A 13,601-nucleotide genomic window follows, 5' to 3' on the forward strand; every position below is an offset into this window, starting at 1 on the left:
AGCCTTCAAAAACCCAAATCGGTAGAAACCAAATAGAGATGTGGACTTGCCCTTCCTCCCCAGTCTCTGACTCAGAAAATGGAGACTGTGCCTCAAAGCAGTAACACCCCCCCCCCACCCCCCTTCACCCCCCGCTGTGACCCCAGAGCTTCAGAAGTGATAACGGCACTTCAAGTCCCATCCGCCAACTCTCTCTCTCTCTCTCTCTCTCACACACAAACAGAGATATTTCCTGTACTGATGGAGGGAGGAGATAGAAGCGAGATGACAAGAGTAGAGAGAGAGAGAGAATTTCTTTTTCCCTTTTGCCTGTTGCTCGTTTCACCCCTCCTCCCCCCCCCCCCCCCCCCCCCCCACTGTCTTCAGATATGCCACATCAATAGGACCCTTCATGGTACACCACATCCATTTTTTATAATGAAGTTTTAATAGAAACTGTTTATCATGAAGCTGTCATTGTCTGCCTCCCTCCCCTCCCTTTGCGTTCAGTTTCCCTCGCTTCCCTCTCTTTCCCCCCCACATCCATCTTCGCCATCGCTCGGATTTCCATCTGAGCGCTTTGATGCGAATTACAACGAAATGTGTTGAATTAGCAAGGCTGAACGGAAAAAGGCTAAATTCGATACGGTTTCCTCAACATCGCGAAAATGTTTGTACGTTCGTTCAGGCAGTGGGAATTTTTTTCATCGCTAAAAGAATTCTGCAATAACTGGCAATGGAAACGCATTTGTTGACTAAGTAATGACTGTCTTTCCACCACGACCTCCTAGAAATGTCACACCCACTGTGACTCCCTTGTATATTTGCCCATTGTGGGCGTAGGGCTATTGGTTGGCGCATTAGAACATTGCCAAGTGCATTTCTTTCTTTTCATCTTTGGATGAAAGCATGACACAAGCTGACACGAACAAACTAGAACAACTTTGCCCCGTATCAATCAATTGTTGAAAGACTTTCTGTTTTTCTCATGTGTGCATTTTTTCAAGTTCAGCCTCTTTATTCGCTTCAGCCCAGCGGATGTAAACACACCTAATTTGCATTTTACTTTTTGCGGCATTTCCAAAGTTTGCTTGAAATTCACCAGACAGTTGGATGGAAAGACAGCAGGATAGAAACAGCTATTCCCTCTGTCCTTCTCTTTCCCTCTGATGTATTGAATAGGGCCTGTTGTTGTGTTTGGGTGGGGAATGTTGTGAGTGGGACAGACTCTCTCTCTCTCTCTCTCTCTCTCTCTCTCTCTCTCCCTCTCTCCCTCTCGTACCTACAGTGACAAACAGTGGCATTGTGACCGCAGAGGCTCTCGAACTCGACATCTCTGATCTCACTTCTCTTTGCGTCTCTCGCTTGTGATTCCTCTCTCGTGTTTTTTTTTTTCTCCTCAGTATGTAGCGGTGGGCCATGTCCAGTAATGGGATGGGGTAGTTCAGGTTGTGTCTTTGTGTGTTAGACCGGGTCGTCACCAATGCGGACTAAGGCTCTGACTCACTTGGAGGATCCACTTGACGGCTTGAAGAGAGGTAAAAGATGCACAGATGATGTAGCTAAGGCCGCCTATTCTCTCTCATTTAGAAATGTAAGGGGTGTTTTCTGTTGCAAATATATCTTATTAAAAATCAGATCTGGTCCAGTCAGTGTTGTCCTCCTCTGATATGATGGAGTTTGATTGTTTTTATATTTATTGTGGAATTGATAGACTAAACTGGCTGTCTATGGGAAGACCTACTGCAACATTTTGATCAGATTCCAAGTATGCATGAATATTTTTTTATTATTATTATCCTGGCTTTCAATGGAGAGTTTTAGTGTCCCATGATGGTCTAGGCTAAATGCAGTTTCAGAGGCTTTTCCTCCCTGACAAGAATACTGATGGAAACACTGAATACTGAAAAATTTGAATATCAGCGCAAATTAACATATCAGCTATTGGCTGCTGTAATCTAAATATCGGTCACTGTATCAGCCTTCAAAAACCCATTTCGGTCGAACCCTAGTTCTGTGTATGACATATCACTAGTTTGTCATTGTATCTCTCCTAATGTATATCTGAGGAAAAGGGATATAGCTGTTGTTCAAGTTCCGCTTGTTACTGCAAGCTTCCTGAACTACTGCTACAGAGAGGAATTGTTATTTTAATGTTTTTATATAGTTCTTGTTTCAACCATCGGGAAGTGCTACCAGTGGCCTGGCACTGGCATTTAGACTGACACTGAGTTTTGCGTTTAGGATTTTTCTTCTACTGTAACATTCAAAAAAGGATCATCCCCAGATGAAGCTGCAATATTCATGCAGGTTAGATGCTAGACGAGAGACATCTGGTCATGCTGGAAAGTTGGCGGAGTGCAGACGGCGTGGGAGCTCATTATTTGTTTTTAAACCATAGTCTCGATCAGGATGGCTGAATTTTTTGATATTATGGTTGTCACTACCAGTCATTCTGGGGTCACATCATGGTCAGGTTCAGGTTAGAGCACGTTTTAAGTGTAGACTGGGAGAAGGATGATTGTTTTGGAAGCATAGTAATAGCACATAATAGTATAGTGTATAGTGTCTGCAGTTACCTCATCACTTGTTGTTGGTGACATCATCTGGTGTGTGTGTGTGTGTGTGTGAGTGTGTGTACAGAGCTGGTTTGTCAACACAATATCAGTTACTTCTTATTTAATAAAGGTGCTATGTGTAGCATTCTAACATCAATAAATCATTACCACATTAATTTTGAGACATTAGTATAATTACCATAAACAAATGAGACCATCACCGTAAAGAGGCAGCCTGTACACTACAGTGCGATTGCTTTATGGTACAAAACAGGAAGAGGGCGGTGTTCTTCTAGCACAAACGCAGCTAATGCTTTCCGAGTTTCTAGCAGAAGCAGAAGGTGGAAGGAGTGAAAGGCCGATTTGAAAAAATCACTACAAACATCCAACATGTTTATCCTCTTCGGTAAAGCCAAAGAGAAAACAAACACACACAGAGTGACGTCAGGGAGGGGGGGACAAGTAGAAACAACCACCCAACCACAAACAAACTTTGTGACAGGAAGCAATGGGGTTTATGGAAAATTTGGTGTTAATTTTCGAACTAACATCATCAGCGTGAGACAGAGGTTACCAGTCATCTTGACCATGATCTTACTTGTTTCCCATAATTATACACAGATATCACAATTAATTTGAGAATGATATATTGATGTTTAAAAATGCTACGGACTGCACCTTTAAACCTGTTTGAATTCCTTTTATTCATTTCAGGTTGAATAGCACAGGGTTGACTTCCAGACGTTACCTTTACTCCAGACGGCCTTGGCAGGCTTTTCAGACAGCAGTAAAATGGACTCAAAAGGAGAGAACATTTTGAAGATGTCTTTCTCTGCGTGTTTAGCGGGTACATAGGCACTAATGGGAGGTGTAGGTGCTGTGGTGTGAATGGTGGTCAGGTGCGGCCTCGGGGCCCGAGCACAGGCTGCAGCCGAGGAAATACAGCAGATGAACTAAGTGAAGCGTGAGTGTAAGAACAAAGGGCAGGAAATGAGTTCTTCTCCAATCAACCTCTCCACTATTATTATTATTATTCCTCATTCTCTGCAGATAGCGACTGCGAGAGATGCATAAAAAAAGGTCGAAGGAGAGCAAACAACTAACGCACAAAGACTCCTTATCATAAAGAACAAAGAGGGCTCATTACAGCAGCCAAAAGGAAGCTGGAGAGGGGAGAGGAAACGAGAAGGCTATGATTACGCCTGTCGTGTTGTTCATTGTCAGTCCTGCTCTTTAACAGCAATGATAATGAGGAACAAAGACAAATACACCCCGGGACACTTCTTGTCTCGTGGCGTCACAGACCCTAATGGTAGCCAGCTGAACTAGATTCTGTTGTGAAATGTCTTGTCTGGAGACTTCTGGTCTCACGCAGCCAGACGTTTCCCCCAGACGTTTCCAGCTTCATCTGGCCGATGCCGTTTGTCAGGCGGGAATAAAGGTGAAAAAGCAAACTGTAGATAGTGCTGGATTTCTTCAACCTGTCACAGAGCTCAAAATCAGGGCTGCGATGGCCAGCGTCTTGTGTACATTTGCCAGCATGTGCGTTACCCGGAGTTTGATTGCCTTCTTGGGGTAGTTGGTCAAAATTCAAGGATGGGTTAAAGGGATGGGGCAAAAACCAAGATATTAAGGACTTTTACTATTCCCTAGACTGTGAAATGTCCATTGAGACAGAGTTAGTTTCCAAGGAGTCCAAAGCAGAAGCGTTCTTAGGATTTCAGAACATCCTCAGGCTCAGCCCAGAGCAAGTTACAGAACCATAGTAGGGGGGTCCAGGGGCATCAATTCAATTCAATTCAAAACTTTATTCCAGACTCATCTTCAAGAAATTGGTCCATAGCAGATAAAAGCAATACAAGACAGTTACATATAGAAGAAAAAGATGCACATAAAAAGAATAGAGAAGGTGAATAAGTTGCAATCTAAAAAGTTTACATAAAGGCTCTTGCGCCAGTGTGTCCACAAATCTGATGCACTCCTGCCCTCCTGAATTCTTCTCTTGCCTCCTCTGATTTCTCTCCTCCCCTCTTCTCTGTTTCTCTGTCTCCTTCTCTCTCTTGTTCAGTTCAGGTTGTGCAACAGATAAACAGAGAGACACAGTTATCAATGAATATATACAACTTTAAATATGATATACAGTATGTGCTCATCACTCCTCATCTGTCTCTTTACTGTAAAAAAAAAAAAAAGATAAGCATAAACAAATCCAATCCCAATCCAATAAGTTAATTAAATCAAAGAATCAAAGGTTGTGTTTCTATATATTTCACTAACTCATACTATTATTACAACCTAATAGTAAGCTACTTTGGTTTTTTTGTTAGGTATGGAAACTTAACTTTAAACATAACTTATTCGAAGAAGCAAATGATTTCAGCAAAAAATGTATTATATTTACATACTCAACATGCTACTTTAACAAAGATTTGTGAAACAATACAACCTGAAATCCATGGCATTCGGCGAGAGTTTCTGCTAGAATTTTATCTCTTCTATTCATGTGTTTGTCTAACATTTTTCCAAAAACACTGCTCAGAATGTAAAATAACAGCTGTGCACTTTGCTGTTAAGTGAGATGGATGAAGAGAACAGAGGGTTCTAATTCTGTATTTGTCAGATAAAAAAGACAGTATGCATGAGCTTCCTAGTAAAAAATACCATTCACATCAGCTTTTAGGTGGTAAATACTACTTGGGAACTCAGGGTTGGACGATGGACACCGGTTCCTCCCAACTTCCTGATTTGTGATGTCACCCACAAGTCCACAGAAAACTTCAATCCCGACGTCATGACGGCTTCAAGCGGGTTAAAACGCGCGAACACTCCCACGTCTTCGCCTTTAGCCGCGAAGCAGCGCTGACAGTAATTCCCATATGACATGACTGCGGCATAAAGAGCAGGAGTGAAGGGCAAAGCGGGGGAACAGGGCAGTATCCAGCTGGCCAAGCGGGTGACAGACAGGGACATTTTAATCACACCGGGAGAGGAGACGTTAGCCGGGGCCCACACAGCCGTCCCTGCTGGAGACCGACGAAGGGAGGAAGAGGAGGACTGGCAGCTCAGAGGAGGAGGAGGTGAAAGGGCAGGCTAGATGGGGGGGGGGGGGGGGGGGGGCTTGGTTATCTTATCTTGATATCTTACATTTCCCAGAATGACTTTCGCCCCTTACTCCAAACATGTCTTGTGGCTGCATTGCACTCTGGTCTATCGAGGCTGCTGCCATTGGAGAAATTGGTCTCTCTTCTTCTTCTATGATGGATTTCTCCCTGTATGGTTGTTGCTCACAAGAAAGTATCCCAATGAGAGAGATATATGAGTGACTTCTCTTATCATAGGTTTCACTATTATCTCCCCGCTGTTAGCTCCCCACATACAGTGTAGACAGTTCAACAATTCAGTAGTAAATCAACAGTTAAAGTCGTCCAATCTTCCACTGGGACAAAATCTTATCAAAGCCTTATGTGTTTTAATTTGGAGGTCTGTGACATGAAAACAGAACCTCTGTCTTAAGATAGAAGCACGGCGGGTTGAACACCCTGCAAGCTTCAAGTCAGAGGGGGTCTTCTACAATTGGCTATAAAGCCCAGCGACCCCCAGCAAGTCCAAAAAGACCCCCCTCCCATCTGAAACACAAACACACACACGCACCCCCAGACTCAGTCACGGATGCCAATGTGATTCCCGAGGCATGAAAGAGGTCTAATTGCATTTAGCTTAAGCCGGGCCACTGTGGAATACTAATATGGCTGCAGGGGGGTCAGAATTAAGGCTAAGCTTTAGTACAGGGGGGGAAAAAAGACTGAATCCTATTTCCTCTCCAATTCCACTCCATCTCACTATGGGAACCGCAGGGCCCCCCGGGGTGGAATTCCCAGCAGAAAATGGCTTAGTGTATTTGTTTATTTGCCCCAGACAGTGTGCAGCGCTGTGTGCGGACTCCCTCGGCCTCCTTCGCCCGCTGTGTGTGTGTGTGCTCTCGGCAGCCCGTAGCGACATGCCTTTCACCGTCACACACACACACACACACACACACTGTCCCACCATCCTGTCATAAAAATGCCAGCCGGCTCAATGAGGGGCACGTTTGTTCGGGACGTATTGGAATTCCGGTTAGCCGTCCCGTCTCCCCCTCCCCCGCCGTCGAACCCCCGAGACCCACAGAGGAAGTTGGAGAATGACTGGAGTCGAATGCTTCCTGCTGAAAAAAAGAAAGGAATTATTAACTGCTGGAGCTCGACCAATATGGGTTTTTGAAGGCTGATACCAATATTTCTGGACTGAAGCTGCCAATAGCCAATATTTTGTGCCAATATTTAATATCTTTAAAGGGGCCTTATTACAGGACTGAAAATCCTCTATTTATATACATAAAGATAGTCTCTGAATACATTGTTAAAAAGGTTTTTGTTTGAGTGGTTGAATTTAAAGTTTATTGTTCTGTCAAAAAATATTCTTTTCCAGACCGTTTCAAATGAACTCCAGTAAACGCATCACAACTGGACTTGGTCCTGATTGGCTCCCCTCACTAAACAATTGCTAAAATCCTTCCAGAAATCAGGCCAGTTTGCAGCATTTGAGCCTCGACTCAGCAAGTTTACCTCGTTTGAATTAGAGGAGCTGCTGCTCTCGGCCAATCAGGGTCCAGCATTGTGACTGGTCTGCCTGCGAGGACTTCATATTCATTCAATAAATATCATTTTAACTAAACTGCATGAAAACATCATGAAGAATATTGTTTTTATCCTGATCCGTAATATATTTGGACACAAAATCCTGAAACTGAATATCGGATCTTTAAATTTGACCATTTTCATGCCAAAAACCTTTTTTTCTGCCAGAATATTAGTGTAAAACTCTGAAACAGCATTTAGACCATGGGCCACCAAAACAATCCACTGAAACCCTGGATAAAAATAACAATAAAACATATTCATGCATACTAGTGTGGAATCTGATCAAAATGTCACATTAGAATCAATGCAGGTTAAGGATTTCTAATAAACGACCACTGTAATATTGATCAATCCTACAATAAATATGTAATCAAACAAACTGCATCATATCAGAGGTGGACGACACTGACTGGCCCATATTAAATTTTTAATAAAGAAAGACTAAATCTGTGACTTAACTACTCTCATCCATGATGACTTCCTGCATACTTCACCAGTAAACACCAATAAACACCAGTGACATGGTTATTAAGTATGCCTAAGTTATGTGCTTGTGTGTATGTGGTTTTTGAATACTATCACTTTAATTAACCCAAATGAATAACCCAAAGATGTAACTACATTTTGCATCCCGCCTGCCTGATGTGTGTTAAAGGCTAGTGGCTCAGCACGGGAATATGAAAACAGATGGAGTGCCAGCCTTTGGGCATTCGCCTGGAAGTACACATCATCTCCAAACTACACACACACACACACACACACACACACCACTTCCATCAGCACCTGGCTGCTCAAAATTGGGCCATGGGAACATCTTATCCTCTGCGGCTATTTATTATCAGACTCTTGCCATGAAATACCTTGCTGCCTGCCGGTCGCTTTTAGTGCTTTTAGCGGGTCTGGGTATAAATCATTATACGCCTCCATTACTTCCGTGCCTCACAATGTGTTCCAGCATAAACACACAACGTGACCCCACTTAACAGAGTGTGTGCCAGCTTTTGTTAACACGCTTCCGATGTTAGGAACCGCCCATGGGTGGTAGAATCAGGAAGTGTGCGTGCGCGGAGTGACCGATTCCGTGGAATAGTAAACACGAAAAAGTGGAACCTAAAGTAGGAAACTCTGATTTACAGTCGTGAGGTGCATGGAGAAGTGAGAGGTGTGTGGTTCAGTGTGTGTGTGTGTGTGTTTGGGTTGTCTAGCAGCAGCCATACACACTTACACTCACACAATGCAGTGCGTGGGCTCGGCAAACACAGAAAGCCTTTCTCTCCCACAGTGATGTCTCTCCGTCACAATGGCCTTCATTTTGCAGTGGCTCCTCTCATCAGCCTGCACCCACACAGCCAGACACACACACACACACACACACACATTATTCTCCCAGGCTTAGGTCAGGCTGACACACTGGCCACGGTGAGGTGATGGGTTCCTGCTGGCTTGGCCACTCTCTCGCTGATTGGTCTGTGCGTGGGAGTGTGTGTTCAGAAGTGTGTGTTCTCCATGTCAGCTCTTGACCCAGAGTAGGGGAGAGTAACACACGTCTTTGAGGACAAAATAAAGTTTGATGTGTGCAACATCAAAGTTTAGTAAGAAGCAACAAAGGTTTTATTTACTCATAGACACCAAAATTATCCATGTGTTCCCAGTAGATCGTTGTTTCCAGTGCTTTAGCACAGTGGTTCTCAACGTGGGGTCCGGGGACCACCAGGGGTCCTTGAGGGGGCCCCCAGCAAATTGATGAATTATTATATCTAACAATAAAAATATTCTCAGATTTAGGTCCGAGATACCAAATCTCATCAAATGGGGTCCGTAGCCCTAATGTGGACTAAATTAGGGGTCCTTGATATGAAAAAAGTTGAGAATCACTGCTTTAGCATACACAATGTTGAGTGATAGTAGGCTACTAGTATTATCCAAATTAAGAAGACTGACCTTTAATAATAAAAAGTTGTTAGTGGTTGACCTTTAGATTTAAAAATGAAATGCCATTAACACAATTTAGCCAGGTTTATTTTTGGAACTATTTCAGGTGAACAACCACGTATTCATCCGCTGTGCAGTGATTTTTAGATAATGCTATAGTGGCTTTCTATCACTCAACATAGTGCATGCTAAAGTGTTAGCATGGAGCACCAGAGCCAACGATCTACCGGGGACACGTGGATGATTGTGGTGTCTATGGTCTGTCACTGTTCTGCCAGACTCTTGTGCTAAAGTGTTTTCACCTTCTGCCATGTATGTAGTTTTGGATCTGTATGTGCAGTCAGGACCGACACCAATTAGAGAAAGCAGTTGAATATGCCAGCAAGATTACCGGTGTTCTTTAAAAAAAAAAAAATCAGTGGCAACAACACAGGAGCAACAAAGTCGGACAGATAATAGAGCACAGCTGGGTGTCTATGTAGGTACAGCAGGAGAGGGAGTAGTTGCCTACTGGCTGCAATTAAACTCTAAGTAAGTCTTTGAAAAAGTTAATTCACCTATAGCTATTGCTGTGTGTGTGTGTTTGTGTGTGTGTCTGGGCAGGAGGGGGGCTATTTTTTAGTATTTTATGTGTTTTTCCCTGTCATTTTTTTGCATTTTCCACCTTTTTTTTCATGTGAATGCCACCCTCAGTCTCTCTTTGGCATAAACAAAGATGGACTTGACTTAACTTGCCTCGCCTCGCCTCGTGTAAAAGCCCAGAAACATCGCTACGGGCACAGAGGGTTTGATTGCTGTTTGCCCGCGGCTCATTGAGCATGGCGACGCGGCCGTTTAAAGTTTGAATTGTGACTTGTCGAGATTAATTTGTCTATGCCTTCTCTCCTTTTCCCTTCTCTCTCCCTCCCTCTCTCTCTCTCTGTCGGCTCTGCAGCGTCTGATACCGAGCAGGATGCGGCGTTGAAACTCGAACAGGAGCGGGCCGAGATCGTCGCCAAATATGACAAGGTACGGTGAGAGCTCATCGTGAATCCGGTGTGATAATTGGTCGTAATTTACAATTGCTGGGTTTTTTTTCTGGTGGTCATCAAGAGCCAAATCCCCCCCCGTCACTCATGGCGAGACACTTCACTCCTCCGTACGCTATCAATCTTCATTACGGCGCGGTAAAAGTCGCTCTACAAATCATTGCCCCAAAATCAGCTCGCTAATTTGAATTTATGCCTAAATTAACAGAGGCTGTGATTAGCGTGCGTAAGAGCCACATTACCGCCGCCTCATTCGCGGCGATCGCTCAGCCGACAGCCAATGAAAATCAGCATGTTAATTAAGCGCTGCGTATTTAGCGGCCGCCCTGATGCTCCGGGGCCTGTGGCAGAGAAAGACAAAAGTCTCCCCAGCAGAAGTCTTTAGCCGGTTTTAAGAGAAGAGGTAGTAAGAGGAGAAATGGTTTGGAAAAGACATGAGGGGCTATTCATAAAATTCACCAGCAGGGATAGCGTGACGCCTTTGGGGGTGTTAGTTGTTGGCTGAGACCCAAGGGTGCCAATTCACTAAACTCTAAGCTATGGAAAAGTCCCTTCACCTAATATCATTTTCCAGTCTCTAGGGGACAAAGTGGAGCAATGGCTGATGATTGGGAAGATAGTATTATTTGGTCAAAGCTGCTTAGAGGGAACTTTGGTCCTGAATGCTCCCATTTTTTGTTTTGCTTCCAAATTGATTTCTGCCAATTATTACTTGATCTCTGCTCTGCATTATAATAGTCCAAACCACAAGATCAAATCTGGGCATGTCAAATTGGCAAAAGGGGATGGCGGAGCTGCAAAAACAAAAACTGTAAAACTGACCCGATAATTCACATTTAAGAATAAGAAAACACTAATTTTCAGCTTTTACTTTATGTCACGCTAGTTTTACGAATAATCCCCTAATGTCTATGCTTTATTGAGCAGTTTCTAATAAATAAAAGGAAGTAAGCGTTAACTCTATCTCTTAAGTAACTCTAAATCTCAACACTTTAGCTGTGATTTTTCACACAACTCCCATAATATGCAAATTAATTTAAATGACCTCACACAACAGTACTCAGTAGTCCTGGGTTTTTCATCTATAAATTTACATGGATTACTCCCATACAGTGATACATACATGCATACAGTGATACATTTTATAACAAGTTATGTTGCGGTATAAGCAGTGCCTCTATAGTATAAGCTACTGTATTCTCCATAGAGAGATAAGTGGTCTAGTTGCTGTGAGTGTCATGTGTGTTATGGATGTATGTATTTCCTGACTGACAGCTCTATTTCCCAACACCGCCATATCAGCCGGACCAGCCCACCGCACTCGGTTTGTAAATTAGCCGTTTTAATTTAGTCCGGCGGGCCGCATAATCAAGCTGCCTCATTAAGAGTGAAGAGACCATTGAGGGACGGAGGAGGAGAGGAGATGATGGAGGAGCGTGTGTGTGTGTGTGTGTGTGTGTGTGTGTGTGTGTGCGACACTCGAGTGTAATTGTGTTACGTCGTGTGACCTCGATCGCAAGAGGAATCCATTTTTGGGCGCGCGGCGAGGCAGAATGAGGCGCAATCAGCGGCATTGTCACCGTCGGGGAGGGGAGGAGTTTAACAGTTAATCACAACGCCACACTCCTTCACAAACTCGCTGTTCATCATCTCACATCAACAAGCGTCTGTTTAGTTTTGTTTCAAAATGAGATATCCACTCGGGTTCGACCGATTCATGCCAAACATATTTGGAATCTGATCAAAATGTCGCATTAGAATTCAGTTTAAGGCCTTCCCATAGACAATCAATGTAATATTGATCAAATCTACAATTAATATGTAACCAATGAAGCTGCATCATATCCATCATAATATCGAACGACATGTATTGACTTTTGCAATCTTCAAACATTATGTTGTGCATTTGATATCACTAAGCGTTCATTTATAGTCACTAAACCATACAGTTGTACAGTAGATCATAGAGTAACATGCTTTAATGTTACTCTGACATTGATTTTAAGCAGGGAGGGAAATGACTAGAGAGTGTGTGTGAGTGAGAGAGAGATTGTATCATCACTATTGGACATGGGTTTTAGGTTCACAGTCTGTGTGTGTCCACTTTGGCACTGTGCGTCTGCGAGCGTGGACACACACGCAGCCCGAGGTCGGAGAACACACTGAGGCCCTTTTTGATTCTGTTGGATTTCCACGTATTTATTTAACCGCCGCGCAGAGGGAGCTGTGCGGGCGGCGGTGCGAGGACAGGGATGAATTTTTAGAAACGCATCACCTCGACATCTGGTCTTCAGACTGACCTGCGAAACCGCAGACCGGCCTCTGTCTCTCCATCTGTTTTCTCGGCGCAGTTTATTTTGAAGGCGTTTGGATGGCAGCAGAGAGCGACAGGAAAGGTGGGGGGGGGGGGGGGGGGGGGGGGGGCAGAGAGGGCTAGAGGGGCACCGGTGTGAGGAAAAATGTCTCCTGAATGCGGGAATTCTGCTATTTGTAAAGTTCATAGTCATAGAAGTTATTGTTTAGAAGAGGAACTTTGTTTATGAAGGTTAAATGCCATTCTGTTTTATTAGCCTGACCTACTGCACTGTTCATAATCTGTTAACCCATTCTGAATAAGATGTTTTTATATGTTAACCCATTCTGAATAAGCTGTTTTTATATGTTAACCTATTCTGAATAAGCAGTTTTTATATGTTAACCTATTCTGAATAAGCTGTTTTTGAGAGTAAAGCTGTGTGAAGCTATATCCTTAAGTCTCTGCTATGTCCAATATTTTCTATTATTATCATTTAGCATTATTTCTGTATTTGATTAAGGATTGTTATACAATGACCAGTGCATAATCTGAAGAAAATGAATGAATACCAAAGAAAAAAAAGTCAATTCCCGCACACACTCAAGACATATCAATCATAAAGTGGCATAGTGCTTAAATACAGTCTATGATTGCATAACAGTCCACAGCTGTGTTGGAGGTATGTCCATGATCCCACACAAGATTCCCTCAACTGTCAAAACATACAATATCTATAATCGTGTATATTCAAAATCCTTTTGATATTACTAAGAAGCAAAAAAAAGTTTTCAGGTTAGTGGTAAATATATAAGACATAGCCCAAGTCTACAGTATACAAATACCCCATGGGGTCCTATAACTTCAAATTCATCCATGTACAAATATACAAAATATATATATACCAAAACACATTTTCAGGAGGACATGCCCACCCCAAAAAAAGGGAAACAGAAAAACAAAAACACCAAAACAAAACAACAAAAGGCGAAAGACGTCCATCTCTATGTAAAATAGTTTATACCATGGAAGAAAAAACTTTTTATATATAAAACACGCAGGTCAATTATAAAAAATCTATTTAGGGATTTGACAGCAGGTTGGATTTGCATCACAGGACATTTCACAGGAAGAC

The 13,601-nt window shown here is 43.0% G+C and overlaps 1 protein-coding gene across 1 annotated transcript in view; it reads left to right on the forward strand.

Annotated features, from left to right (window-relative positions):
- Window positions 1-1,376: 1,376 nt before the first annotated feature.
- usp6nl (USP6 N-terminal like) overlaps window positions 1,377-13,601 on the forward strand; it is a 34,175-nt gene continuing 21,950 nt past the window's right edge. The window contains exons 1-2 of the mRNA XM_071533229.1: window positions 1,377-1,517; window positions 10,080-10,153. Of these exons, the coding sequence (XP_071389330.1) occupies window positions 1,463-1,517; window positions 10,080-10,153 (129 nt within the window). The 5' untranslated portion in view covers window positions 1,377-1,462. The remainder of the gene's footprint in view (window positions 1,518-10,079; window positions 10,154-13,601) is intronic.

This window comes from Centroberyx affinis, unplaced genomic scaffold (assembly GCF_046629955.1).
Source record: "Centroberyx affinis isolate AG114_WGS23_722 - 3 ecotype Tasmania unplaced genomic scaffold, CSIRO-AGI_Caff_v1 ptg002343l_1, whole genome shotgun sequence".
Lineage (NCBI taxonomy): Eukaryota > Metazoa > Chordata > Actinopteri > Beryciformes > Berycidae > Centroberyx > Centroberyx affinis.